This window comes from Antechinus flavipes, chromosome 3 (assembly GCF_016432865.1).
Source record: "Antechinus flavipes isolate AdamAnt ecotype Samford, QLD, Australia chromosome 3, AdamAnt_v2, whole genome shotgun sequence".
Taxonomy (NCBI): Eukaryota; Metazoa; Chordata; class Mammalia; order Dasyuromorphia; family Dasyuridae; genus Antechinus; species Antechinus flavipes.
In genome coordinates this window covers 559,077,893-559,105,093 of record NC_067400.1, presented here as the reverse complement: position 1 = coordinate 559,105,093, position 27,201 = coordinate 559,077,893, and the positions used below count along the sequence as shown (strand labels likewise).

The 27,201-nt window shown below is 33.9% G+C and overlaps 1 protein-coding gene across 1 annotated transcript in view; it reads left to right on the top strand.

Annotated features, from left to right (window-relative positions):
- The window catches only part of CSMD2 (CUB and Sushi multiple domains 2), a 1,001,023-nt gene that overhangs the window by 629,954 nt on the left and 343,868 nt on the right, over positions 1 to 27,201 (top strand). The window contains exons 12-13 of the mRNA XM_051987630.1: positions 7,656 to 7,768; positions 21,927 to 22,109. Coding sequence (XP_051843590.1) covers positions 7,656 to 7,768; positions 21,927 to 22,109 — 296 coding nt within the window. The remainder of the gene's footprint in view (positions 1 to 7,655; positions 7,769 to 21,926; positions 22,110 to 27,201) is intronic.

Genomic DNA, 27,201 nt, shown 5'->3' with positions numbered 1-27,201 from the left:
TTTTCTCCATCTTTTGGACGGGCAGACTTTATCTCTGATGTCATTAAAAGCATCATCCATCTTGGATGTGGAGATGTTCATTTATCCTGAAGTTTAGTAATATCTAGCTAATTAAATGTTTCTATTTTTATGCTGAAATGATGGTACAACTTCCCTTTTTCCAGTTCAGATCAAAACTTAGAGTGAAGTTTCTGCTTAATATACATAGTTGGGTCTCATTTCTTTCCCGATAAGAAATATATAGCTTCATATTAAGAAAAAGTAAGTGTCATGCTGCTGAGACTTTGTCTTCTTTTGTCCAGCCACGATCTGGAGGATTCACTTTTTGCAAAATTATGCATTCTGGAAATTAAATGTTAGCTAAAAATGACTACTCTTAGTTGATACAGATAGCAATCACTAGAATGTATTATAGTTTCTTAGGATTCCCTGGCTTCACTCCTCATCCCCCCTTTTCTATTTTCTTAGAAATCAACTCTTTTATCCCTCTAACCCTAAAAACCTTGAAAAAGTAGAAATTTGGGACCAGTCCCCTCTGACATATAGAAAAATCTATAGCATTTCAGTGATTTGTCTAAAGTGACATGGAATCAGGACATAGCTCACCCAATTGCTTTTGGCCCATTTGTATCACCATGTGAGTTGTTATCAAATACTCCTAAATGTTAGGAGATGTGTCTTACTTCAAGAAAGTTTTAAATCAAAAGAGTATTGAGATCAATTACCTGTCTGGAGGAGTTCTTCTGGAAGAACTCACATATACTTCTTTATTATTAATACTTGTCTCTTCTGATCATTACAGATTCTGAGATGTGCTATAAAGTCTCTGACTTGATTATTTACATTCTAGAGGTTTTGATGCCAGTGAACTGAATGCTGTGAACTGATGTTTATGCTCTTTATGAATGAAAATTATGTCATCAAAGTCTTATCCATTTCAACTTGTACCTCTTGTAAAGCAATGGATTTGCTTTGAGTCAGCCTTATTTTCTCCTTGTTGTTTGCCATAAATACCAGATTTCCTAAAGTATTTCTTTCTTCTTTAAGTTAAACAATGACTTACCTTTAACTTGCTTTAACTAACAACTGTTTTGCTTTACTGTATCTTGTTTTTTCTCCATTGTTGTTGCTACATCACTAGCAAATCTATAGATTTGAAAGGTTGTAGCTAAATTCCGTTTTCCCTTCTAAATCTCCCCATCTATACAGATCTCATCCACACTTCTCCACATCCTTTTTATATTCAACTCCTTATTGATTCTTTCCCCCATTTCCATTATCATAATAAAGGCAATACTAACATCTATGAATTTAATCAAATTAGTTATTCTAGGATAATCAAAAGCCAGACTATAAAATGGGTTTTTATCTCTATGGCTTCTCTGAAGCAGTCCTCATCTGTGTGTTTGGCTCTATTCCTGTACTTTGTCTATCAAATTCCAGCTTGTGTTTTATTGACATATACCATCCTTCTTATAAAAGGTAAAGTTCATTCAGGACAGGAACTATATAATTGTTCATGTTTGAATTACTAGACCTTTGCCTAGTATCATACACGTAGTATTTCATTAACGTTTGTTTAATTGAATTAATTTGATCTTCCAGGAGGCAGTTAATTCCTAGAATCAGAAGCATAAATTAACCATAGAGACTATCTAGTTCAACATTCACCTGAAGGAAAACCTGTGTAACATCTCTATTCTCTTCTCCTGCTTCCTCAATATTTATTCAATGTCTACTTGCATTCTTTCAGTGAGAGAGATTATCATTTAAACCAAGGCATTACAGTTTTGAATAGGATCTAATATGAAGTTCTTCCTTTCATTAAGTCTAAACTTGTGTCTTATTTACAAAGCATATGCATGGGTAATTTTTCAAACATTGACCCTTGCATAACCTTTCGTTCCAAATTTTCCCCTTCTTCCTCTCACTCCCTCCCCTAGCTGGCAGGTAGTCCAATACATATTAAATCATATATATGTATACATATTTATACAGTTATCTTGTTGCACAAGAAAAATCAGATTAAGAAGGAAGAAAAAGAAAAACTGAGAAAGAAAACAAAATGCAAGCAAATAACAACAGAGAGAGTGAGAATACTATGTTGGGTTTCACACTCTATTTCCATGATTCTCTCTCTGGGTGTAGATGTCTCTCTTCATCACTGCACAAGTAGAACTGGTTTGAATCATCTCAATGTTGAAGAGAGCCACGTTCATCAGAATTGATCATCCTATAGTCTTGTTGCTGTATACAATGATCTCCTGGTTCTGCTCATTTCACTTAGCATCAGTTCATGTAGGTCTCTCCAAGCTTCTCTGAAATCATCCTGCTGGTTGTTTCTTGCAGAACAATAGTATTCCATAGCATTCATATACCACAATTTATTCAGCTATTCTCCAATTAATGGGTATCCATTCAGTTTTCTGTTTCTTGTCACGATAAAGAGGACTACCACAAATATTTTTGCACATATAAGTCCCTTTCCCTTCTTTAGGATCTCTTTGGGATATAAGCTCAATAGTAACACTGTTAGTTTGAAGGGTTTGCACAGTTTGATAACTTTTTGAGCATAGTTCCAAATTGCTCTCCGGAATGGTTGGATCTGTTCACAGTTTCATCAACAATGTATTATTGTCCCAGTTTTCCCATATCCCCTCCAACATTCATCATTTTCGTTTCCTGTCATCTTAGCCAATCTGACAGATGTGTAATAGTATCCCAGAGTTGTCTTAATTGCATTTCTCTGATCAGTAGTGATTTGGAGCACCTTTTCATGTGGCTACAAATATAAACTTGTATCTTTGCAATTTATATCTATTGCTTATAGTTGTGTCCTATCAGACTAAGCAGAACAAATTGAGTCTCTGTATGTTTCTTCTTTGTAACCTCTTAAAAAATTTAAACCTAAGCTCTCCTGACAGCTATCTTGTTCCCCTCTTCCCTAAACAATTTCTTCTCAAGACTAATATCCCTGGTTCCTTCTTGGACTTGCTTTAGCTTATCTGTGACATTCCTAAAATGTGATCCTAGAACTAAACACAGTTTTCCAGATATTTGTTTAAACCAATATATAGTAAAAACTATTACCACTTTTGTTTTAGATATTTTGTTGCTCTTAATACTATTTAGGATAGCATTACTTTTTGTGAGATGCCATGTCACATTTTGATTTATATTAAGCATTCAGCTACTGAAAACTTCCAGTTCTTTTCTAGGAAATGCATCTAATCACACCTTCTTTAGCCCTTATTTGTGAAATTAGTTTTTGATCCAAGATGTAGGACTTGACACTTATTCCTATTTAATTTCTTCTTACTTTATTTGTTCTTTTTTCTTGCTTGTCAAGCAAGATCCTTATGTATTCTGATTGTTGTAGAATAGTTATCCCTTTTAACTTTGTGTCATTTGAAAATACATCAAGCATACCATTTATGCTTTCATCCAAATCATATATGAAAAATAGAATATCATATAGTCAAGGACACATCTGTGGGACGTTCCACTAACCTCCTTCAAAATTGATATTATTCTATCACTAACTACTCTATGAATCCAAATATATAACTGTTTCCAAATCCTAATAGTACTATTCATTGGCCTATAATCTATCATTTTTATCCAAAATATTCTTATGAAAATCTTTGGTCAAATGCTTTGCTAAAATGTAAATATAACCTTTCCCTGAATTTTAGCAGTTTAGGTAGTTAAAAAGAAAGAAAGAAAAAGAAAACAAGAAAGGAAAAGAAAGAAAGAAAAAAAGAAAGAAGGAAGAAAGGAAAGAAGGAAGGAAGGAAGGAAGGAAGGAAGGAAGGAAGGAAGGAAGGAAGGAAGGAAGGAAGGGAGGAAGGAAAGGAGGAAGGAAGGAAGGAAGGGAGGAAGGAAAGGAGGAAAGAAGGAAGGGAGGGAGGAAGGAAGGAAGGAAGGGAGGAAGGAAGGAAGGAAGAAGGAAGGAAGGAAGGAAGGAAGGAAGGAAGGGAGGAAGGAAGGAAGGGAGGGAGGAAGGGAGGGAGGAAGGGAGGAAGGGAGGGAGGAAGGAAGGAAGGAAGTGAGGGAGGAAGGGAGGAAGGGAGGGAGGAAGGAAGGAAGGAAGGGAGGGAGGAAGGAAGGAAGAAGGAAGGAAGGAAGGAAGGAAGGAAGGAAGGAAGGAAGGAAGGAAGGAAGGAAGGGAGGAAGGAAGGAAACAAAATGAGATTAATCTGGTATGATTTGTACTTAAATGATCCATGCTCTTTCTGAGTGCTCACAAATTGTTTCTTTAATAATGTGTTCCATAATTTTGGCAGAAATACACATCAGTATCAAGAATCTTTTGTTGAAGGTTTCTGTTTCCCTTTAAATAGATCTGTCATACTTTGCCCATTCTCATAGATGTTTAAAAGTTCTTTTGGTATTTTAGTTTATTAAAGCTTTATGATATTTTAAAGGCAGACAGATGTTAATATCTTCATTTCCTGATTTTTTTCAAATCCCTGCTTATCATTTTTTATCTGTCCTTTCCAGTTCAAAAACCATTTTCCTTGAAAAAAGAAAACAGAAGCAAATTAAGAGTTGAATCACTTCAGCCTTCTCATTGTTTATCACAATCAGTCCATCAGGAGAAAGAGTCCTATTTTTAATTTGGTCTTTTCTAGTAATACCATAGATTAAGAATTAAAACTTTTTGTTGTTGATTATTACTTCATTTTATTGTTTATCATTCTTGGTATTATTCCTATATACTGTTACTCTTTTCTATTCCTTTGTAGTTAAGTCACAATTGTTATAATCTTCTTTAAAACATTTTTCTCTAATTACAGCTCTTTAGTAGAATCTTTAGGCAAATCTCTCCTTTTTTAAAAATTAGAATCATTTCTGCTTCTGTCTTCAGAATTTTATTCTGTAGAGTCTTTTATCCTACTTAGACTGAATTGCCTGGCAAAATTTCTGCTTATCTCTTCAGATTTTCATTTTTGAGATTTTCTCTTTCTTCTTAGACTGTTTTCCCCTGCAAAATATCAGTGTACTTCACCCTACACTTTCTCTCAACTCTTTGAAAGCTATTCTCTCAAAACTGCACCATAGGGCTTTGCTTGATTTATTCCATTAGGCTGACATTTTTCTTCTTTATCACAGACTTTATGATAGAGGAATCATTGTCCAAAGGAGCAATGGTAATAAGTAAACAATTAGCCAAGCAATGTTTTGGTTGGGTTTTGTGATTTTTTTGGTAGAATTCAATTTATTATTATGGATTTGTAAAATGATATCCTTTGGCAAATTGACATTAGGATATCCCTATATTCAGATGGGGTATAAAATGAAGATCATTTCAAATAAATAAACTTTATAAATAGGAACTTCTGAAAAATACTTAATTTGATATAAAATTTCTCTGAAGTCTTTGAATATTCCTGTTATCCTAAGTATTGTTATTAGATAAGATACTTTCATCATTCATTTTTACATATTGCTTTACAAAGTCTAAGATTTCTTTTTAGTCTATTAGGCTGTTTGCTCTGGACTAACAAAAAGTCTTTGTATAATGTGCAGTATGAATTTATCTCAATTCAGTTAAACATTCTCCACTAAGGCCAATCTAAAACCATAATCATCCCATATTCTAAAGAAAATAATATTTTTTCTTAACACCACAAATCCTTCAAGCTATTTTCTTTTTCCTTGGTTTGCAGCCAGCATGATAATGCAAAAAGAACAGCAACTGTGCGTGACCATCCAGATCAATGTTTGCTTACTCTGGGCAAGTCACTTAGTCTCTAGATCTCAGTTTCCTCATCTACAAAATGAGGTGATTAGATTAGATGACCTCTGAGATACCTTCTAGTTCTTTATATATGATTCATTTATTCTTTTCCTCTAAAAATTCTAGTCATTTACTCATACTGTTTTTTACTTTTTTTCCTTCTTAATCTTGTAAAAATCTATTATTAGTTTTTTTTATCACTTTACCAAAACTGCTTTCTTTAAGGTCACTGAGGTCCTTGTTAAATTTGGTAGATCTTTTAATATCTTAATCATTTTTTACCCTTTTGGTGACATTTTCAATTGTCTCCCATTCCTATTTTGCTAGTTCTTCATCTTCCTGTTCTTTTTGCTCTTTAAGGAAAAAAAATGTTAGCCTCCAAGTTATTATGCTGGGTATTCTCTTTTTTCTGTATGTTCTCAACTTTGGTGATCCTATTTACTTTAATGGCTTCAGTTATCCCTTGGATACAAGTGACTCTAAAATCAATATCCATAGTAATAGCCCCATAAATATAATCCTATATTTACCAACATCCTACCTGGACATTCCCACATGTTAAAACTCAAAATATCAAATACTAAAGTCTTCATCTTCCCCTTCAAACTTGCTTAGTAATCTTCACAACACAGTGTGCCATTATATTAGCATTTCAAAATCATTCTGTTGCTTTCTAGCAATTATCAAATAAAATAGAAATTCCTTAATCCAGCATTCAAGGACTATCATAGACTATCTCTGTTCAGCTTTCCAATCTTATCTCATACTATTCTACTCCACTATATCCCTCATTCTCATCCTGTACTATTCTGCTTTTGTACATTTTATGTATCAAATTCCTATTGATTCGAGGGTATTCTCATTTCACATTTGTTTGTTGAAATCTCTCTCATATCAAGTCCCAACTCAGATGTTATTTCTTCTAATGCCTTAACTTCCTCTTAGATAACATAATCTCTACTTCCTCAGTTTTCTCAAAGTATTTTTTCTAGATGACTCTATAATAAATACCTAAAAAATACTTGTTGATTACTATTTTTTGTTATAATTATTTGTTAGGACCTATTAATTTATACATTAATTGAGAGTGGTGAGAGTATATAAGGCATATATTCAGTGCCTTATATATAGCTGTCATTTAATGACTGTTAATGAATTAAATAATTGATATTTAATTGAGGTCCCTTATAAACAGCACTTTTTCTTGCAGACCTTCTAGATTCATTACTCTCAGAAAATAATCTGATGTTGCTGAGCAACATTTGAATTTGATTTGAATTTTCAGTCTTATCTTTCACGGCGTATTAGCAAGATTTTCTCAGGTTTCAGAAATCATCAGAAGGGATGTATCTGTAGTAGCGGTATATATGTGTGTTTGTGCATGCCCTCTGTTTGTGTATAACTCGGTAGCAAGGAGGGCTTCCAACCTTTGAAGTTATAAAAAAAAAGCTGCACCTAATCTGCTGTTGTGGCGGCTCTACCTAGGAAAGTTGCTGTGGTTCTTTCCTATTATGCAGTATCCTTCTAAGAACAAACTCAAAGTATTATACATGAGTATAGACATGTAGCTTGAATGGACTTGACTATTTCCTATCAAAAAACCAGTGTAGACACAATCCAAGTATTTAGCTCTTATTTTTTTTAAATTCTGAGTCATCAGACTGTCTTGGGAAATGCAATGTAGTATCTAGTATCTCACCTCCCTGGGTTATACCCTATCCATTCCATATTCTACTTTGAGTTCAGTGGCAGTCATGAAAATTAAGTTTTATGGAAGGCAGAGGCACAAGGATTGTCATCCATCAGGTAAGCATTAAGGTGTAGCCTTTGAGAAGGAGTTAGTTTGATGAAATTGTATTCAGGTAAAAACTGTGGGGAGATCACATCTCTCAATCTTTCTCTTTCCTGACAGTTTAACAGGTAACACCGTCCCAGACCTGATTGTTAGCACCAACCATCAAATGTGGCTTCTCTTCCAGACAGACAGCAGTAGCAGCTCACTGGGATTCAAAGCTTCCTATGAAGGTAAATCATTTCCCTGTGGATTAATGGGATGAGATAGGGGTGGGGGTCTAAAAGAGAAGGAAATTCCAAGGTAATGTCAAAGCATTATAACTTGAGTCTAGAGATCTGGGTATGAATTCTATCCTCATGATATAATGAAATACTTTGAGTCTTGGTTTCAAATCTTAATAAATCCAGTCATCTTTTTCTTTCACCATCCTCCTTGAACTCTCTATGACATTTGATACTATTGATGATCCTCTTCTTTTAATGAACTCTTTCTTTGGTTTCTATGATATGACAATTTTATGTTTCTTCTCCCTTTCTGACTTCTTCTTTGCCTCTTTTCGTGGCTTCTCATCCTCTGGCAATTAAATATGAGTGTTTCCTAAGGTTTCAGCTATGACTCTCTTCTTTTCTTTCTCTAAACCCTTATTTGTCTTCCGTGACAGTGGTTGTCACTTCAATATAGATTAATAATCAAACAAAAATATTGATTAAGCACCTACTATGGGTCAGGGACTGCCTTTTGCCTCTTTTTGTAGTAGTACACAAGGACTACAACATAGCAGGCATTTAATAAATGTATATAGATTGATATTATGTATCAAGCACTAGATTAGTTGCTAATGTTACAAAAATAAAGGATGAAACAATCCCTAATTTCAGGGAGGTTACATTGTATTGAGGGAAATAACATGTACATATATGTATTATATATAAATATATACATAAATATATAAGTATATATATACAATGTAAAATGAGTACAACATAAATAAAAGATATTTATATTCCAATTACAATTTGTATTATAATGACAATATAAGTTATTGAGGAAAGGGGGAGACTGATAGTTGATGGAATGAGAAAAGACTTCATTTTAAGTTTGGTTTTTGAATGTATCAGAAGAAAGGGATTCTGTGAGGTCTGAGTAAAGGAGTAAATTCCAAGCATAAGGGATGGAGGTTTTAAAACTATTAATCAAAAAGGATTTGTTAAGTAAATATTTTATTCCAGACATAGTACTAGGCAGTATGTTATTATCTCTTCCTCCCATCCACCAACCCTATATCTAGTTTTAAGAAATTTACATTCACAATAGGAGAAATAAATAGATCTATAAGTACAGCTGGTGAACCAATACAAATAAATACAAAATAGTTAAAAATCTATCATAGTTTTTTTAGAGATAGCACTTACAGTTGTGGACATTAGGAAAGGTTTCATGCAAAAGATTTTACAAGGAGATGAGACATAGAGTATTATATGTGAAGAGCAGAAAGAAGGTCACTTTAGGAGGATTAGAGTATAGGAAAAGGAATAATATATCATAAGACTAGAAAGATGACTTGGGGTCAGATTGTAAGGATTTAAAAGCCAAAAAGAGGAGTTTATGTTTTATTCTAGAGGCATTAGTGAGCCACTATAATTTATTTATTAGGATAATGATATGGTCATATTAATTTAAGAAAAAAATCACTTCAATAGGGACAAGGGTGAATTAGAGAGAAAAGAGTCTTGAGGAAGTGAAACCAATTAGGAGGCTTTTTTAATAATTTAGGGTATGAGGTGATGCGAGATTGAACAAAGATAGTGACTGAGATAGTGAGAAATGTTATGGAGGTAAAAACAGCAAATTTGATGACTGTTTGAATATGTAAAGTGATGGAGACTAAGTTGAGTAGTACTTCTAAGGTAAAATACTTCTAAACACACAATATCTGTATGTTTGTGTGCTGATAGCTGGACCTGGATATCCACTAAATTCTCAAATTCAAAAAGTTCAAAATATAATTCATCTTTTCCACACATTTGGACCATCTACATAGCTTCTCTATTGTTGCTCCACTAGAGCAACTCTCTAGTTGCTCCACTAGAGTGACTCTCAGTCACTCAAGTACATATAGAATGATTTAACTTTCCATCATTTCCCATGTTCAATCAGTTTCAGGTTTTTTTGATAGTGCCTGAGCAAATTTATTTTTCATTGTCTTTTCTACTTCATCTTGCAGCATCTTAGTTCAGGTCCTCATCCCACTCTTCAGCAAATCTTGTATAATGTCATCTATCAAATGGTCTGCTGCCTCTTACTTCTCTAGTCCATCCTTTACTTAGGTCACTGTATAATCTTTCTAAAACTTCTGAGATTTCTCTATTCAAAACATTTCAGATACTTCCCACTATCCAATAAATAAAATTTAAACTTTAATTCTGATTTAAAGTTTTCCATCACATGGTTCCATCTTATCTTTGTAGCCATGTATCATATTGCTTCCTGCAACATATTTGATGCTGTAAATAGATTACTTTCTGTTTCTTGTTTTCTTCCTGCCCTCTCCCATCTTTGTGTCTTTGCTCATACTCGCTTGTACACTTAGAACTTTTCCTCTTCAGGGACCAATGCAGGTACCACTTCTTGAGGGAACATTTCTATAGATTCCAAAATAATCCATTCAGGGGATAGATGATACTGTCTTTGATCTCTTATGTGACAAGGAGTAGGCAAGATCATCCAATAGTGATGTGACTTGATGAAAGTGACGTGATGAAAGGTAGAATATATTAATGCTTCTGTTTAAGACAGTAGTGAAAAACAGAACAAGAGTTAGGCAAATAAAATAAGGGAAAAAAACAGAGAGGAAGAGAGAGAAAATGAACTTTGTACATTAGCATATATAAATTATATATCTATATGTATATATCTTTTTATCTATATATCTCTATCTATCTATCTATCCATCTATCCATCTATCTATCTATCTATCTATCTATCTCTATGTAAACTGCCCAGAGATGCTGAAACTTATGGTTTCTGGTTTTATTTATTTACTTTTTTTCTTTGAAGAAGAAAAGGCTCATAAGATGATTAGATCCCTCTATCAGTGTTAAATACTTACAGACAGCTGATCTCGGAAAACTTTTCTTGAGCTCCATTTTTTCTACTTTTTATTCAACCATATATTTATATCTATCAATTTATCTATCTCTATGTAAACTGCCCAAAGATGCTGAGCCCTATGGTTTCTGGTTTTATTTATTTATTTTTCCTTTGGAGAAGAAGAGGTTCACAAGATAATTGTGGTGTTACTTAGATCCCTCTATCAGTGTTAAATACTTGCAGACAACTGATCTTAGACAACTTTTCTTGGATTCCACTTTTTCTATTTTTTATTCAAGTGTCTTTCAATATCTTCCATTAGAAATACTGTAACTTCCCAGTCTAATTTCTTTCACCTAGCCTTCTCTGTAAAAAGAAAATGACTTCCACCTATTTCCTTTCCATTTATCCCTAAAATAAGATATAAGCAGACAGTTGTTTTCAGTTTATTCAAGAGTTCCCCCCTGCCAGGATAATATAAATTCCTTGAGGTAGAAACATTTTTCTAAATGTTTGTTTTTTTACTCTTAGCACCTAACAATGCCTAATAAATACTAAACTACAGGAAAACAAATAGGAATTTAAAATCATAAATATGAGCAGAAACCAGCAAAATTATAAGAAATTTTGAAGCTCATCAGTAGTCAATCACTAGTTATTGATTATGAATCTAGTATGTGCTAGGTATTTGAAATACAAAGAGAAACAAAATATGACCTAAACTCAAGAAACACACATTTTATCAGGGAAAACAACACATACACATATATGTTAATGCAGCATAAATATAAGGCATTTGGGGGGAAGGCATTAGTCTAAAAGATTAAGACAGGTCTCACTTTGAGCTGAGGTTTGGAGGAAACCAGGCATTTTAAGAGGTGGAGGTAAAGAAGGAGACCATTCCAGTTATGGGGGACAGTGTATGCAAAAACATTGAGATGAGAAGTGCTTTAACTTGTGTGTGATGAACAGCCATGGCTATTGAATTGGATAAAACAAAGGGCAGATGGTGGTGTTTTCCTTGAAATATAAATAGAGGTAAGTCAAGTCTCTGAGTCTTTCCCTGAAATTTTTTAAGTCAATGAAGGATTGGTTCTTATTCTATCAGAGCCTGAAGAAAATTTGAGCTACCAAAATAGGGTTTTCTCAATCATGCTTTCTAATACTGGGCAGCAGACATAGGTTTCTTTGATAAGAAAGGCAATATTCTCTTGAATATTCTTTCCCTGGATTTTAGAAGTTTGTATTACAATGATCTTATAAAAACCAATATTACCCCTTGATAGCCAGATCTGTTTTTTCTCTTTCTCCTATTTGGTTTTTCTGAATTATATTCACCATTCACTAAAATTTTGGATCATTCTTTCATAACCTTAAGCAAGTATACAAACAGAGTATATCTACTAATCATGGACTTCAATACTTATAGGTCCCTTCTATGTTATATCTGTTTGCTAGTTCTTAGGACTACATAACAATTTTCTTCTTTAAAGCTTTCCTATTGGGCTTGACATTAAAGTCATATTTCTGATCTAGGGAAACTTCCTAATCTTGATTTATTTGCAAAACAGAGATGCTTTAACTCACTAAACTCACTGACTAAACTCAGTAACTGATCACATTTATGCAGAGTGAATAGTAGAAATACTCTTGTGCTTGGAATCAGGAAACCTGTGTTTTCAGTCCTTCTTTTTATGAAAACTGTATAATCATGGGCATATTACTTCATCTCTTATTTTTTTATCTGCATTGGCTATCTCACAGAGCTGTTGTGAAGTACTTTGTAAATCTCAAAGTCTTGCAAAAAGTATAGGTATTATAATGGTAATTTTATGATTTATTACTCAATTTTATTTTATTAAGTGCTCATGTTTAATTCTATTTTTGTAGTTTTAAAATGTCAACAATATTTGTCACATATAATTATATCATATATGTATGTGTATATATACATATATATGTAGAGGTTGGACTTCTGCTTCCAGTACCAAGGGATTCTCTACAGAAAGACATTTGGGGGAGGTTCATTTTGACCCATTTAGATCCTAAAGCATGTGAAAAAAAAAACAGGGTAGACTCAGGCATAGCCAGGATGCAGAAAAACTTCAGTGGAAGAAAAAAAATTACCTATTTCCTAAACCTCATTTTTGTCACTGATTCTAGCAAAAGCACATTTGTTGAGCTTATCAGAGCTATAGTTGATGTGAAGCTGGGAGGGATAACTATAATATTGGATGACAGAATTGGGATCCACAGTGATGTTTGCAGGCTGAAAATAAGGTCCCAAAATAATAAGATGAATTAATTTCAGTTCAACTCTATAAATACTGTTGTGATGAATATAAATGCATAGTTCTACATTCACATCAGGTTATATTAAAAGAGACTTAGGCATTTGAGTTAACCAATTCATTGATTCAGTTCATGCTTAGCCAATAACACAGAATGGCTTTTATAGAAGCAAATATGTTTTTAGGTTAATAGAAGTATAATATTCAAAACATAGGAGGAAAACAGAATGCTAGGTACTCAAAACTATGTGATATTATGATTTATTGAAGGAATGGCAAATACTTAGAAGGGAGAAGAGAACACTTAAAAAAAAAAAAGGACATGGTCATTCTCTTTAAACAAATAGATAACAATCAAACTTCAACATTTATCCTACAAGTCCAGTTAATATTTATCTACTATTATATACATGCATACATATATATAACATATATATATATATATATATATATATATATATATATATATATATATATATAGAAAATTACTCTTTACTAGGTGCCAGGCAAAGATAAGAGGAAGAATAAGAGAAAGTCCCAGCCCTCAAAGAAGTATAAAGCTAAGAAACAACAGCAACAGCTAAAACTTACGTAATACTTTTAGGTTTACAAAGAACTTTATTTCATTTTATCCCTATAATAAATCTGTAAAATCAGTGTTTTTATTATCCCCATTTTACAGTTGAGCATATTAGAGCATTTTAATAGGTACTCTTAATTAAAAAGCCAAAAAATAATTTTGTCATTGAAAGAACTTAGCTTCTATTAAGTGACATATCATGAATATACCATAGTAACAACAAAGGAATTTGAAAAAAAAGAGATGACATTCAAATGAGGGGATCAGGGAAAGTTTGTGCAAGAACTGCCCCCTGAGTTTGAAGGAGGAAGTTTGCAGAAAGACAAAATTCCAGAAGGCAGAGGTAAAGGAGAATATTCTAAGTCTGGAGAAATAGTTTGTAAAACAGTGATAAGAGAGAGAATTTCACAAAACAAGTTGTATTTTAGTGTGGATGGAATATAAAAGGCTGGAAAAGTAAGTTGAAGTCAGGTTATATATTGACATTGTATACTAGTGTCTATAAAAGCCACATTTTTGAATAGGAGAATGGTATGTTCAGAACAATACTTTAAGAAGATTATTTTGGAAACAGTGGAGGATGTATTAGAAAAAGAGGAGACTGGAAACAGGGATACCAGTTTAGGAATCTTTTAACATTAATCTGGATGAGAGTCGATAAATATCCGAATTCAGGATTTTGCTATATAAGTGGAGAAAATGCTATAGACTCGAGAGGTTTTTCAGAAAGTAGAATGAACAAAATTGGCAGCTGATTTGATATAGGAACTATGAAGAATAGACAAAAGTCAAAGATCTGGTTTATCAAACTGCATGACTGGTAAAATAGAAAGAGATCATTTTGGCAGTTAGATGGCTTTAGGGGGAATTATAGTTTCAAATATGAATATCGACTTTGGAATAGGAATTTACATCCTGATAGAGATTTCCAAAGGCATTTAGCAACTTAGAATAAGAATTAAGAAGCAGAATTAGGTCTAGATAAGAGATTATAGAGAGAGAAGAAAAGAGGACCCAGCTCAAGCCTTGACCTGGTTACTTCTATTTAGGAGATATATAGTGATCCAGAAAACGAATTTAAAGATTATTTATTACAAATAGATGAAGAACTATGAGAAAGTCATAATTCAAAAGCCAAGGGAAGAGGAAGTTTCCAGTAAGAATGAAGGGAGAACAGTATCAAAAACTTTTGTCAGATCAGAGAGGATCTCTGGTATCACTGGATTTAGTAGTGAAGTTACTTTTTGATAATCTTTGGGATGATAACTTTAGCAAAGTAGTAGGGTTGAAATACATATTATAAGGGATTGAAAAGTGAGTAAATATTGCAGCTATGGAGAACCAGATAGATTATTCTCTTAAAATTTGTCAGTGAAATAGAGAAAAATATATCATATGATAACTTTGGGGGATGATAAATCAAATCAATATTTTTAAGATAAGAAAGATTTGTATTTGTGTAGGCAGTAGAGGGAGGTTTTTTTAAGGATGGGAATAAGTTCAACATTGATAGGCAGAAGAGAATGAAACAGTAGAAAGGGAGAGAAAGTGAAAGGAGTGTATATATATATATACATACATACATACATACATACACACACACACATAATCAGTTAGAAGGGACAAGAATAAAGGACACAAATACAAAAGTTGGCTTTGATAAGAAAGCCATTTCTTTCTCAGAGACTGGAGGACAGATTTAGAGGTATGGAATAAGAGGACTTGTTTTCATGAGTAAAGTGGTGGCAAAGTCATGTCTCAATTGGCTATCTAACTTATGCAAATTAATGTATGTTTAATTTTAAGTATTAAAATATTAAGCTGATATGCTACATAATATTTAAGTCCTCCAACTATAGTAAAAATAGATCGAGAAGCTTTCTATTTTACAAAATGATTCTGGCTAAATAAAGAATTACACAAAATGAAATATGTGTTAAATTTACATATAACTCTGTGCTTATAAATTTCTGGGGCTTTCAGAAATTGGTGTCTGTCTTTTCTAAGCAACATTCTATTTTCATATCTATTTACAGTCTTTAAATCATATTCATAAGCTGACTCAAATAGTAAGACCACATTTTCCTATAACATCTTTTCATTTCTTTTATAACTGAATTTCAAAATTTCCAAGTTCAATTTGAAGTCTCACATTGAATTATTACTTTTTTGTCAAGTGAATAAGACTAAATGGATTGTCTTTAAATGTATGTTAGTTATTCATGTAGAAATAGCAGACTGTATCTCTCCAACTTTAAAAAGTTCTATTAATTGAACAGTTATTTATGTTGAACTGAAATTTGCCTCTCATTGGTACTGCATATGCCTTCTTGATGACATGAGAATTAACTATTTATTTACAATTGATTCTAATGTTTCTTAGTTTTGTTCTGCCAGATCTCATTTTGAAAGATCTCTTTCTTGCAGATCCTCAGGACAAAAAAAGACCTGGAATTCTTAGTTTCTAGTTCTAGCTTTGACCAAAAAAATATGATCCTCTATTTACATTAGTGTCCTCATTTGTAAAATCAGTGTATACCTTATATGGTTGTGAGGATAAAATGAGATAAGTGCTTTGAAAATCTTGAAGTGTTTAATAAACGCTATTTGTAGCTACTATTACTATTGCTACATATTATTGAAACTCTCTGGTATTCAGCTTCTTCATATTTAAAATGGAAATGAACTCTGCTACATTCTTGTTAGAGATTTGAGGCTCATTATTGCAAACAATTTTTCAGTGATTTGAACATCTAGGATTTTTTTTAACTGATGCCCTCAGTAGGAGTCATTTTTGTAATAATTCAGGGGTTCGAAAATCCCATTCATTAATCTTGATTTGGGGCTCTTCTAAAAAACTTTAGCATTCATCTGATCTATTTTCTCATTTTACAGAAGAAAAAATGGATAAAGAGGTATAAGATAATCGAGATAAGCAGTAATGGGTCTGGGTAGTAGTAACTCAGGTCTATAGGACAGTAAAACTATACGTCATCCATCAACTCCAACCAAGTTAGGAAGATTTGAAATCAATATACATATATGTATCAGAATAATCTGGATAGCCCAGAGGAAGGGAAAAGAAAGGATGATGTGGAAACTCCTATGGGTATGCACTAAATTTCATAGCAAATCCTTCCCTATACTCCTCTTATCTGTTGATTGGAGCATTCATGGTACTTCAGGTTTATAAGACTTTAGACTTTTCTTCAGAAATTTCACATCATATCATGAATGTTCTATATCTAGAACCCCATCTTTTCCCCTGCTACACTTAAGTCATCAATGAGTTTTAAACAAGAGTGTTTAAAAGCAATTTAAAAACAATAGTTCACATTTTATAAAACAGTTTATAAAATATTTATAAAAACATTTTAATTTGTAAAGCACCCTCTTCACAAGAACCCCAGGAACTCAGAACTACATATATTACTATCTTTATTTTATGAGGAAAAAAGTGAAATTCAAAGACTGAAAAATTTCTAAACGAGGTCATTGGTAAAATTGTGTTAAGTGCCAGGTCATCAGCCATTTGTAATGGATGAATGATCCCTGGTTCTATTCTGTGGTATTGTACTATTTTGATCAGTCATGACATCATTGAATATATTTTTGAGCAGAGGGACCATTACGGCACATACTAGACATAGTCTAGCACTAACAGTGTCCTTAACCAGTTCTTTCCAAAGTTCAAAGAGAAAAAAAGAATAAACAATATTTTAAATCCCTATGGGAGAACTTAAATCACATAAGGGGAAACTAAGCATCTGATCAGTATACCAGTCAGCTATGATGTTTGATCATCTTTATGAGGGGACACGTTTGAACTTTTCTCAAATGTATGTATTTATCTCCCCTTAGGGATAGCATATTTACTGCTTTACCCTGCATGATTAGTCAATAGATGCTTTCCTGGCCAGGTAAGAAGTCAAGTACTATCCTATTTTTTTGCAGATCAAATTCACTTTTTTTCCATTCAGTATCTGACTGGCTTGTATCATACCTCTGAATCTGTGTGACTGTGGAAAAATCAATTTTCTCCTTTGTAAGTCAGTATATCTCGAGGTAATAATCTGTCAAAGTGCTTAGCATAGAGTGTGTCATATTGGGCACTTAATAAATGTTTTTTTTCCCTTCCTTTTCTCATCTGTGAAGTGAAGGGGGATAACTAAGTGATTTCTGACTCTTTCTAACTCATATGTTCAAAGTTTCTGTGATCAACGTAGAATAGCAGTAGTAGTAGTAGTAGTAGTAGTAATAGTAAAAGTAGCTAACATTTATCAAATTCTTACTAAATGTCAAGTACTATGCTGAGCCCTTTACAGTTGTTATCCCATTTGACCCTAACAGCAACCATGGGAGGTAAGTGCTGTTTTTATTCTCACTTTACAATTGAGGAAATTGAGGCAAACAGAGGGTAAATGATTTATCCAAGATCACACAGCAAGTAAGTCTGAGACTGGATATAATTTTAGGAATATAAATTATGTGGTCCATCACCTTCATTTTTATGGGTAAGAAAACTGAACCTCAGAGCAGTTAAGTGAGAAACTAAAATCACTCCTAATGACTACTTTTTGTGGATCAAATTCACTTTTTTTCCATTTAGTATCTGACTGGCTCGTTTCATACCTCTGAATCTGTGTAACTGTGGAAAAATCACTTTTCTTCTTTGGCTACACATGCCATATGTGAGAGGTTCAGTCAGGACAGGGGTCTTCATCTGAGCTTCCATCAGGATAAATAGGGTAGCCCAGAGTCATTGTTCAGAGGATCATAACAGATTTCACTTATCCTATATATCTCTAAAGGCTTAGTCTTAGATTTATATTTTACAGACACTCTCCTTAGCTGGATATGTCCAGATTTATCTATATGAAAACTTTGGATTTAGGAAGATATCCTTAAGGATAGTACACCATAATTTCCATTCATTTGTTCACATTTAAATAAGAATAGGATCTCCTATCACACTAAGGATATAGCAAAATACCTTTGATACTTTGTTCAGGAATCAGCATCTATATAATTGCATGCCACTTACCAGGTAGTTTCTGCGAAGAGAAGTACTATCAAGCCTGACACTGCCTCAGACTCCCTGCCCCTATTCCTTATCTTCAAGCTGTTTTTCATAGTACATCCAAATATTCAATAGATTCCAAATATGATCTCTTCTGTAAGAAAAATATTATAAAGGAAGTTTATAGTTTGGTATTAGAAATGGAACAATCAGAAGAGAAGACAGGAAAGTTGATCATAAATGATGAGGATAAAAGAGCCAAGAGACTGTAGGACATGATTAATTCAATAGAGATGAATTCTGATGGAGTTCTGATGTGGCCTTTAAAGCATTAATGATAGGCATGTAGAGAGTGTACTCTTTTGAAATAAAATTGTATTGAACCAAATAACAGAAATTGGCATATGTGATTTTCCCCAAGTCAAAACACAATTTATTTTCTGTTTTTGAATAAAATCTCTGATTCTTAAATGGAAAATAATACCAACATATATTTGAAGGTAAGTTCAGCAAAAAGAATATGTTGGAGGCAAGGGAAATTGGCAAGTGAGAATGGGGTCTTGTCATGACTTAAATCATGATATTGTATTCCCATGTAACTAAAAATCTCACATGGTTTCAAAGCAGAGGGTAGAGGTTTAGTTATTTGGGTGACTTTCCTATTTATAACAATGATCATAGTCACATAAAACATCTTTTTGAGACATTATTATAGATCTTAGACAATGTGATTCATCACTTTATTTTTTTTTCATTTTTTTCTCTATCAATCTTCTTAGGAAGTATAGAGCAAAAATAACAATTATTTCAAATGTAAGATAATTGAGTATTACTAAGAGAATACCTACATTTCCTCAGTAAGTTTAAATTAAGATTCCTGAGTCAATAGTGCCCCTAATCATTATCTTTAATTTTTTTTTTTTGGAAAAAGAGAGTACTGAGATACAGGAGATGAACAGAAGTGGCCTCAATTCTCATAGATGGATAGAAGGTGCATTCTTCAAATTATTAGTAAGCTTGTTTTCAGTTCCCTCAAAACTTCTAAAATACATAGTTAAAATAGTAATTTCTGAGTACTTAGCAGGGGAAGTAATAATCATCACTAAGTCAGTGGATTTAGAATAATGAATGATAGATTATGCCATAGTAATATTCTTTTCTTCTTTTTATGATAAGTGAGAAAAATGCAGTTGTTATAAAATACCTGGATTTCATCATGATATTCAAGTCTCTCATGAAATGCTTGTGGACAAACTAGAGAGAAATAGAAATTATGTAATAGCTAGGGTGTATTTAGAACTATTTCAATGATTGTAGTTCCACAGAAATGTTGGTTCTTGGATTTATATCAACATAGGTATGGAGCATATATTTAGAAAAGTTTCTTTCTTTTCTGTTCTTGTATCTCTTTTGTAGGGAACAGCCAGTCAAATGATTAATAAACCATTTTAATAGCAATTTGGATGAACTTATAGGTGACATGTTTGTGAACTGCATGTCACATGAATTTAGGAGATTAAGCTGACACATTAGATTATAGCATTGAGAATTTTTAAAAAGTCTTAGCATGCTAGAATGAAAAGCAGAGAACTACAAACATTTCAAGAGCTTTTTTGGGAGGAAGAGAGATTATACTTGTTTTAATATGCTCCTTAGGACAAAACTAAAATGAAAGTTGAAGAGAGACAGATTTTGACTTGTTGTACACAAAATTTTCTGACTAATTAAAGATATCAAAAATTGGAGGAAAGGAAGAAAGAAAGGAAAAAAGAAAGAAAGAAAGAGGAAGGAAGAAAGGAAGGAAGGAAGGAAAGAAGGAAGGAAAGGGGACAGGAAGAACTAAAAAGGTGCTAATTATGAAAGTATTTTAATCCATGTACAAATATTCATTTAATTGTTGGCTTAAATATGATTTAATCTTGTACTGAAAGACAACAAGAAATATTATTTTTCAAAATATTTAAAATATGAAAGTCTCTGAAGAACAAAAACAAAAAAATAACCATTTTCGATTATTTTTCTCATGATACTTCTTTGTTAAAGAGTTTGTGGTAATTCATTGTTCAGACAAGGGAAATATTAAATAAAGCAACCTTGTTTCAATGTATTCAGTATAATATACCAATATATTTTCATCATTAATAATAAGATGACAACAATATTTGAAATCCATAATGTTAGTACTTAGTATGCTATGTGAGGAAGAGGAAAGTTTCCTTGAAAAGATAAACTTGGGGAGAATAGTTGGTTCTATTTTTGAATGCAAAATCAAAATCATCCAGGGATTATTTTCAAGATATCTGTAAGTAGGGAAAAAAGTGAAGTCCCTGCCTTTAAAGATTTACATTTATTCAAGAAGATATTCAATAAGGAAATATACACTTGCAGAGCCAGGCCTTATAGACAAAGGTAGAAGAGATTCTTTTCCATATATCTTATTGATGCCAGATATAGATACTAAATTCCACCATGTCTAAGGTCTGCAAACTGTTGATGAAACTTAGAAATCTAGACCGTGAATTCCTGTCAAATATTCTGGGCAACATCTTTATGAAACTGTTCCTGCCTATTGCAGGCCTTAAAGTTGACACCCTTCTCTGAACATTTACATTCTGTACTATAAAATTCATCATCTAATTACATACTGTCTTATTTTGTTTCTGATTGCTTCATGAGAATAAATTCTGTCTCTTCATATAGACTGTAAGTGCTTCAAAGGATGAAGACTATCTTCTTCTCATCCAGATGCCTCTGCAATATGGCTGAGCATGGGGTTGGGCTGCTAAGTATATGCTAATTGATGCTGACTGCTGACTGAGGCATTTGTGAGTGAAAAGCCACATTTTGGGTGATAAACGCCAGAGATTCAATCAGGAACAAATTCTCACCTACTACCTCCTATTGTGAAACATTGATAGTTCATTCACTTTATGCTGGGAAGTGACCTGGCTTGCTCATTCCAAAGCTTGCTCCTTAGAACTACTTCTATGGTCATACCAAGTTGTCCTGGCCAACAAGCGCTTAGTTACCAGGCCAGGCTGATTGCTTAACCAGTACATCTGTGGTGTGTAATTTTGTTGCTGTAGATGTTCTTTCCACCAATAAAAGTTATAATTCGTCTACAACTAAATATATTTGGCTCAGTGCAGATGAAAAATGAGAGATGGCCACATTGAACTTCTAGATGCTCTACTCTGTCCTAGCATTCTGTGATAAAATTGGAAAATTGCAGGGTGTCTGCTTCAGGTCCATAATGCTTCCATTCTTAATCATGGCTGTATGTATATGTGTGTAGTCGTGACCTCTAAGAAGGTATGTAGCATGGCATTCAGTGTGGACCCTCTCTGAGGAAGACCTGAGGAACACAATCACATTTTACCTTTGGTTTTTGTTTTTATGTCTTTCAGAGATTGATCAAGGAAGCTGTGGGGACCCCGGTGTGCCAGCCTATGGTCGAAGGGAAGGCTCGAGGTTTCGACATGGAGACACTCTGAAGTTTGAATGCCAGCCTGCATTTGAGCTGGTGGGACAGAAGGCAATTACCTGCCAAAAGAATAATCAGTGGTCAGCTAAGAAGCCAGGCTGTGTTTGTAAGTGACCAGTGAGGTTGGGATGTTTAATGTATGGATAAAAAATGGAAAAATTCTGGATTAGCCCCCTTCTTGTTTCTGGCCTTTCTTCATCCATAAGACACTCTATAGGCCTTACCAACAAGATTGTTTCTCCATTAGTTATCCTCTTAGCTTTTCCCCTGGCTTCAGTCCTCCTATTATTTTTGGCAGTTGTTTTATTCTTTATTTTGTAGCATTGGTGATGGTGGTGTTGGATTGAAGCATCAATTCTGAGTCATTGATCACTGAACTGGTAGGGGGAGCTGAAAAAAGAAAATATATGTTGCATTCTTAATTTCTATCAGCGATGCCCACATTGATTTGCCATTGGAGGCTTCTGACTTTTTGTGTATAACCATGTCAAGAACACTTGGCAGCTTGTTGGAAAACCTTTCTCTGAGTGCCTTCAAGATGGAATTCTCCATCTACCAATAAGGTGACCTAAAAAAACTGACAGGCTAGCATTAACCTAACACCAAATTATTACTGCTTTGGGTAATGGCTAGTATAAGGTATCATTTCTAAAGATGAAATTTAGAGGGAAACAAACCTTGCTTATGTTGTAGAAAGAAAAGTTTTGGTTTGAAAACATACTTTTCCCTCTTCCACTTGTTTTCCCAAGCTTGTTATGATGGCTACATACTGGGGAGCCACAATAAAAGAAAATGTACCTTTGGGTTTCCTGAGAGAGTACAAGGAGAGGAGAAAAGCTATGTGATGTTTATACAAACATTTGAATACTTCAGATGTCAATACATTTCAAGTTTTATGGACATCCATAATTCGGTTTATCAATATTTCATCCAGTTAGGATCAAAAGTTTATTAGAAACAACTTTTCTGTGATGACCTGTTTTGGGGAAAGGAATGATGATTATGGTGCACTGGATCTTTTTAGGTCATGTATATGTCTTGAGAAATCAGAAGCATCTATAAAGATGGAATATTTCAGTTGCACAAAGATTAAGGATGCTTCTTCCCTCTTTCCACCTGTTTCACATAGTATTAGGCGGGGGGCTGCTGTGATTGACTTGCACAAAAGCAGGAATGCATGGCCGGCTGTTTGTTGTGAGAACTGAATCTTTGTCTTTTCTATGATTTTATTTCCCTTTAACTCACACACTCCATGATTTTTTTATGTTGAACCTCAAACCACTTTCTCTGGTCTTATATATCTTTCTGTTTGATTGCTAAGAGCCATAAATGAGTTTGGCACAGCATTTATGTTGAACTTCACACCACCTTCTCTAGTCTTACATATCCTTCTTTTTGATTGCTAAAATACACAAATAAGTCAGGCTGTGGGCTGACTGTAATTTGGCCATTGGAGGATGGGCATAAGTGATGCTGATGGATTATTGGCATAGTGGTCATAAACTTAACTTTGGATGGCTTGGACTTTTCATTCTTATCCTTATAGGTGGCAGAGATATAATCATAGGAGGATTTGCAAAGCCTTGGAACCTTTCTTACTCTGAAGTTTTTTCCCCTTGAGATGAAACTTGCCTGTGACTAACAAGTTCCTAGCTTTTCTCATGAGGGTTGCGTCAGATTGCAATAATTGTGTTAAATTTCCATGTTAGGACTGCATTTTAGTAAGTTTGAGGGATTGGCATAGCATCTCTCTTGTGAGTATATTTGTATCATTATATTCTTTCCACAGAGGACCAGGGCTATCTATTAGGATAGGGGTTTGGAGAGACAAATTAAAAGGCAGAGATTTGACAGAGCAGCTTCAGTTTCAAGTAGAAAGCAGGCTTCCATGTATAGACAAGCTATGGAAAGGACAAATAATAAGTAGTCAATACCTTTTTGTGTTGGAATTATAAGGACTTGGGAAAACTTTCCAGGTGAGATTTTAGCTGGAACTTGAAGGAATTCAGGAGGTAGAGATGAAGAAGTAAATAATTTCAGGAATGGGGGACAGCCAGGGGAGATGTCTAGTGTCAGAAGATACAGTGCCATATGAGAAATAACAAAGGGAAGCAGTGTCATTGAATAGCAGAGCACATAGAAGAGTGTAAAGTAGAAGATTAGAAAGAAGGGAATACATTCTCCAATTGATAAGTGGCCAAAGGATATGAACATTGTTTTTCAGATGACAGAAAACATGAATTTTCAGATGACAAAATTAAAGCCATCTATAGACACATGAAAAAATGCTCTAAGTCATTATTGATTAGAGAAATGCAAATTAAAACAGCTCTGAGGTATCACCTCACACTTCTCAGATTGGCTAAGATGACATGAAAATATAATGATAAATGTTAGAGGGGATGTGGAAAAATTGGGACACTAATGCACTGCTGGTAGAGATGTGAAATGATTCAACCATTCTGGAGAGCAATCTGGAATTCTGCCAAAGGGCTATCAAACTGTTAATACCCTTTGACCCAGCAATGCCATTACTGGGTCTATATAAGGAAATCATAAAGGAGGGAAAAGGATCCACATGTGTAAAAATGTTTGTAGCAGCTCTTTTTGTGGTAGTAAAGAACTGAAAAATGAGTAGATGCCCATCAACTGGGGAATGGCTGAACAAGTTGTGGTACATGAAGGTTAATGGAAATATTATTGTTCTATAAAAATGGTGAACAAGCTTGTTTTAGAAAAGTCTAGAAAGATTTATATGAATTGATGCTGAGCAAAACAAGCAGGAACCAGGGTGGTGGCAGTGCCAGAGAAGGGAGAAGGAGGTGAATTAATAAATATTGTAAAGGTGAAATTGATAGGAATTGGTATGTAGAGGTATGTTACTGTGTACAACAAGAATGTGTAAGGATCAAATCTGGGCTTGATTCTTTTCAATGATTCAGTGATCCAAAGAAATCCCAATAGATTTTGGATAGAAAACGTCATATGCATCCAGAAAAGAAATGTAAATCAACAATGCTATGTTCACTTCTTTTTTCTGTTTTTTATTTTTTCCATGATTTTTCCCTTTTGTACAATTTTTTTCTCTACCAACATGATTCATAAAGCAATGTGTGTATTAAAAATAAATAAACTTATTACAATAAAAATAAAACTCATTGGCACATCAGGAAAAAAAAGAAAAGAGGACATAGGTTTTGAAGGACTTTGAACATCACTTGAACACCAAACAATAGACTTTATGTTTGATTCTGGGGGTGATGGAGAAAGACTAGAATTTATTGAGTGAAAGAGAATGACATGGTTGGACATGGGTGGATGAATGCAAAATAGATCAAAACGGGAAGAGAAACTCATGGCAGGCAGACCAATAAGCCCGCTATTGTGAAAGTCCAGGCATGAAGAGATAAACCTATACCAGGGTGGTGGCAGTGCCAGAGAAGGGAGAAGGAGGTGAATTAAGAAATATTGTAAAGGTGAAATTGATAGGAATTGGTTTGTAGAGGTGAGAGATGATGAGGAATTGAGATGACACTTGGACTGTGGGGTTAGGATGATGTTGCCCTTAGCATATATGAGAAGTTTAGAAGGGTGGAAAGATTGGGGGTAAGATAATGAGAAATCTTTTGGATGTATTGAGTACAAAAATATCAATAGGATGTGCATTTTAAGATGTCCAGTAGGCTGTTGGAGATATGAGACTGGAGGTCAAGAAAGATATTAGGGCTGCATAAGTAATATGAGAATCATCGGCATAAAGACAATTTTAGTTTCAAATGAATGCTGAAATTTCTTTTAAAATGTATAATAGTTGACATTATTTTCCTGTTTTCCTGGACTGGCCTCTTCCTACCCACAACCTGATCTTCCCAGATGTCCTCTCGTCTTGTTCATGGGACCTTTCCTGCTTGCCTAAAACAGAAACATCATTCATTCTTGTTTCCTTCACTTGTCTTCTGTTCTGAACTACTATCAGGGAAAGGAGAGAAACATTTCATTCATTAGATTTTTTTTTTTTTTTTGGTTCCTTCTCCTGAGACCTGAGTTCAAATACAAACATTTAATTGCTGTGAAATCTTGGGTAAGTCATTTAATCTCTATTTGCTTCCTTTTCCTCAATTGTAAAATGAAGATATGAGGATCAAATGAGATAGTATTTGTAAAGTATTTAATACTATCTAGCACATAGGTGCTTTAAAACATTTTTATTTCCTCCTTCATTACCTGAATGATTATCAAATTTTATATTCTATCTTGCATCCCTTGATTCCAAATCCCCAATTGCCATTGTTCAGACTCATTGTTCATCCTCTACTACCTGCTTTCTTATTCTGCCTCTCTTATATCCCACTCTAAATGTATCCAGTCCTTCAAGGAGTTCTCTGGAATGCTTGCTCTGTAAGTAACAAACTTGCTTTCATCTTAAGTCTTTTTTCTTTGTAATTCTTTTATCTTCTGGCTCTTACTGAGACCTGCTTTCCCAGACTGTCTTATTACCATAGTTAAGGCAAACAGAATGTTCTCAGGCTCCCTTGATTAGCATCTTTAAAATAGTTATGATGGAAACCCAGGCTTTCCAGTCTGCCTAGTTAGTATCTTGTCAGCAGTCTCAACATCTCAATATACATCCTTGTTCCCCCTTTAGTTCCCTTCCTCCTCCAAGAAACCCCCAAGGTTGTATTTGCCCTATAAAAGATGTACCCAACCTGAAGATCTTTGCTAAGTTTTTTCCAGGCCTAAGCCCACTATGAGGTACTCTCTTTCTCCCTTTAATGATAACTTTCTTCTTACTATAATTAATTCTGGTAAGTTTGCTAAATTTCTCTGTGGACTTGACTGCCAGTCTTGTATACTCATACCTCAGGCATATTCTTTTAAGGGATTCTTCCAAACTCCTTTCCATGGTAACCAAACCTATTGCCCTCCCAAGTGCCACTCCTAGTGTCCATTTTCCTTCTTAATTTTGTCCATAACCTCTTCTTCAAAATAAATCTACCTTTTGTTAAGGAGAATGGTCATTGTGAATTTGAGACGTTTATTTCAAACCAGAGATTCTAACCTGACGTCATCAGTACAGTCTCCCTGACCAATGGTTGTACTTTCACTCATTCCCCACATTGGCTGAAGTGTATGTAACTATTGATGCTATTTTTCCTTGTAAAAGATGTATTATTTTAAAAATAAGTTTTCATATAACA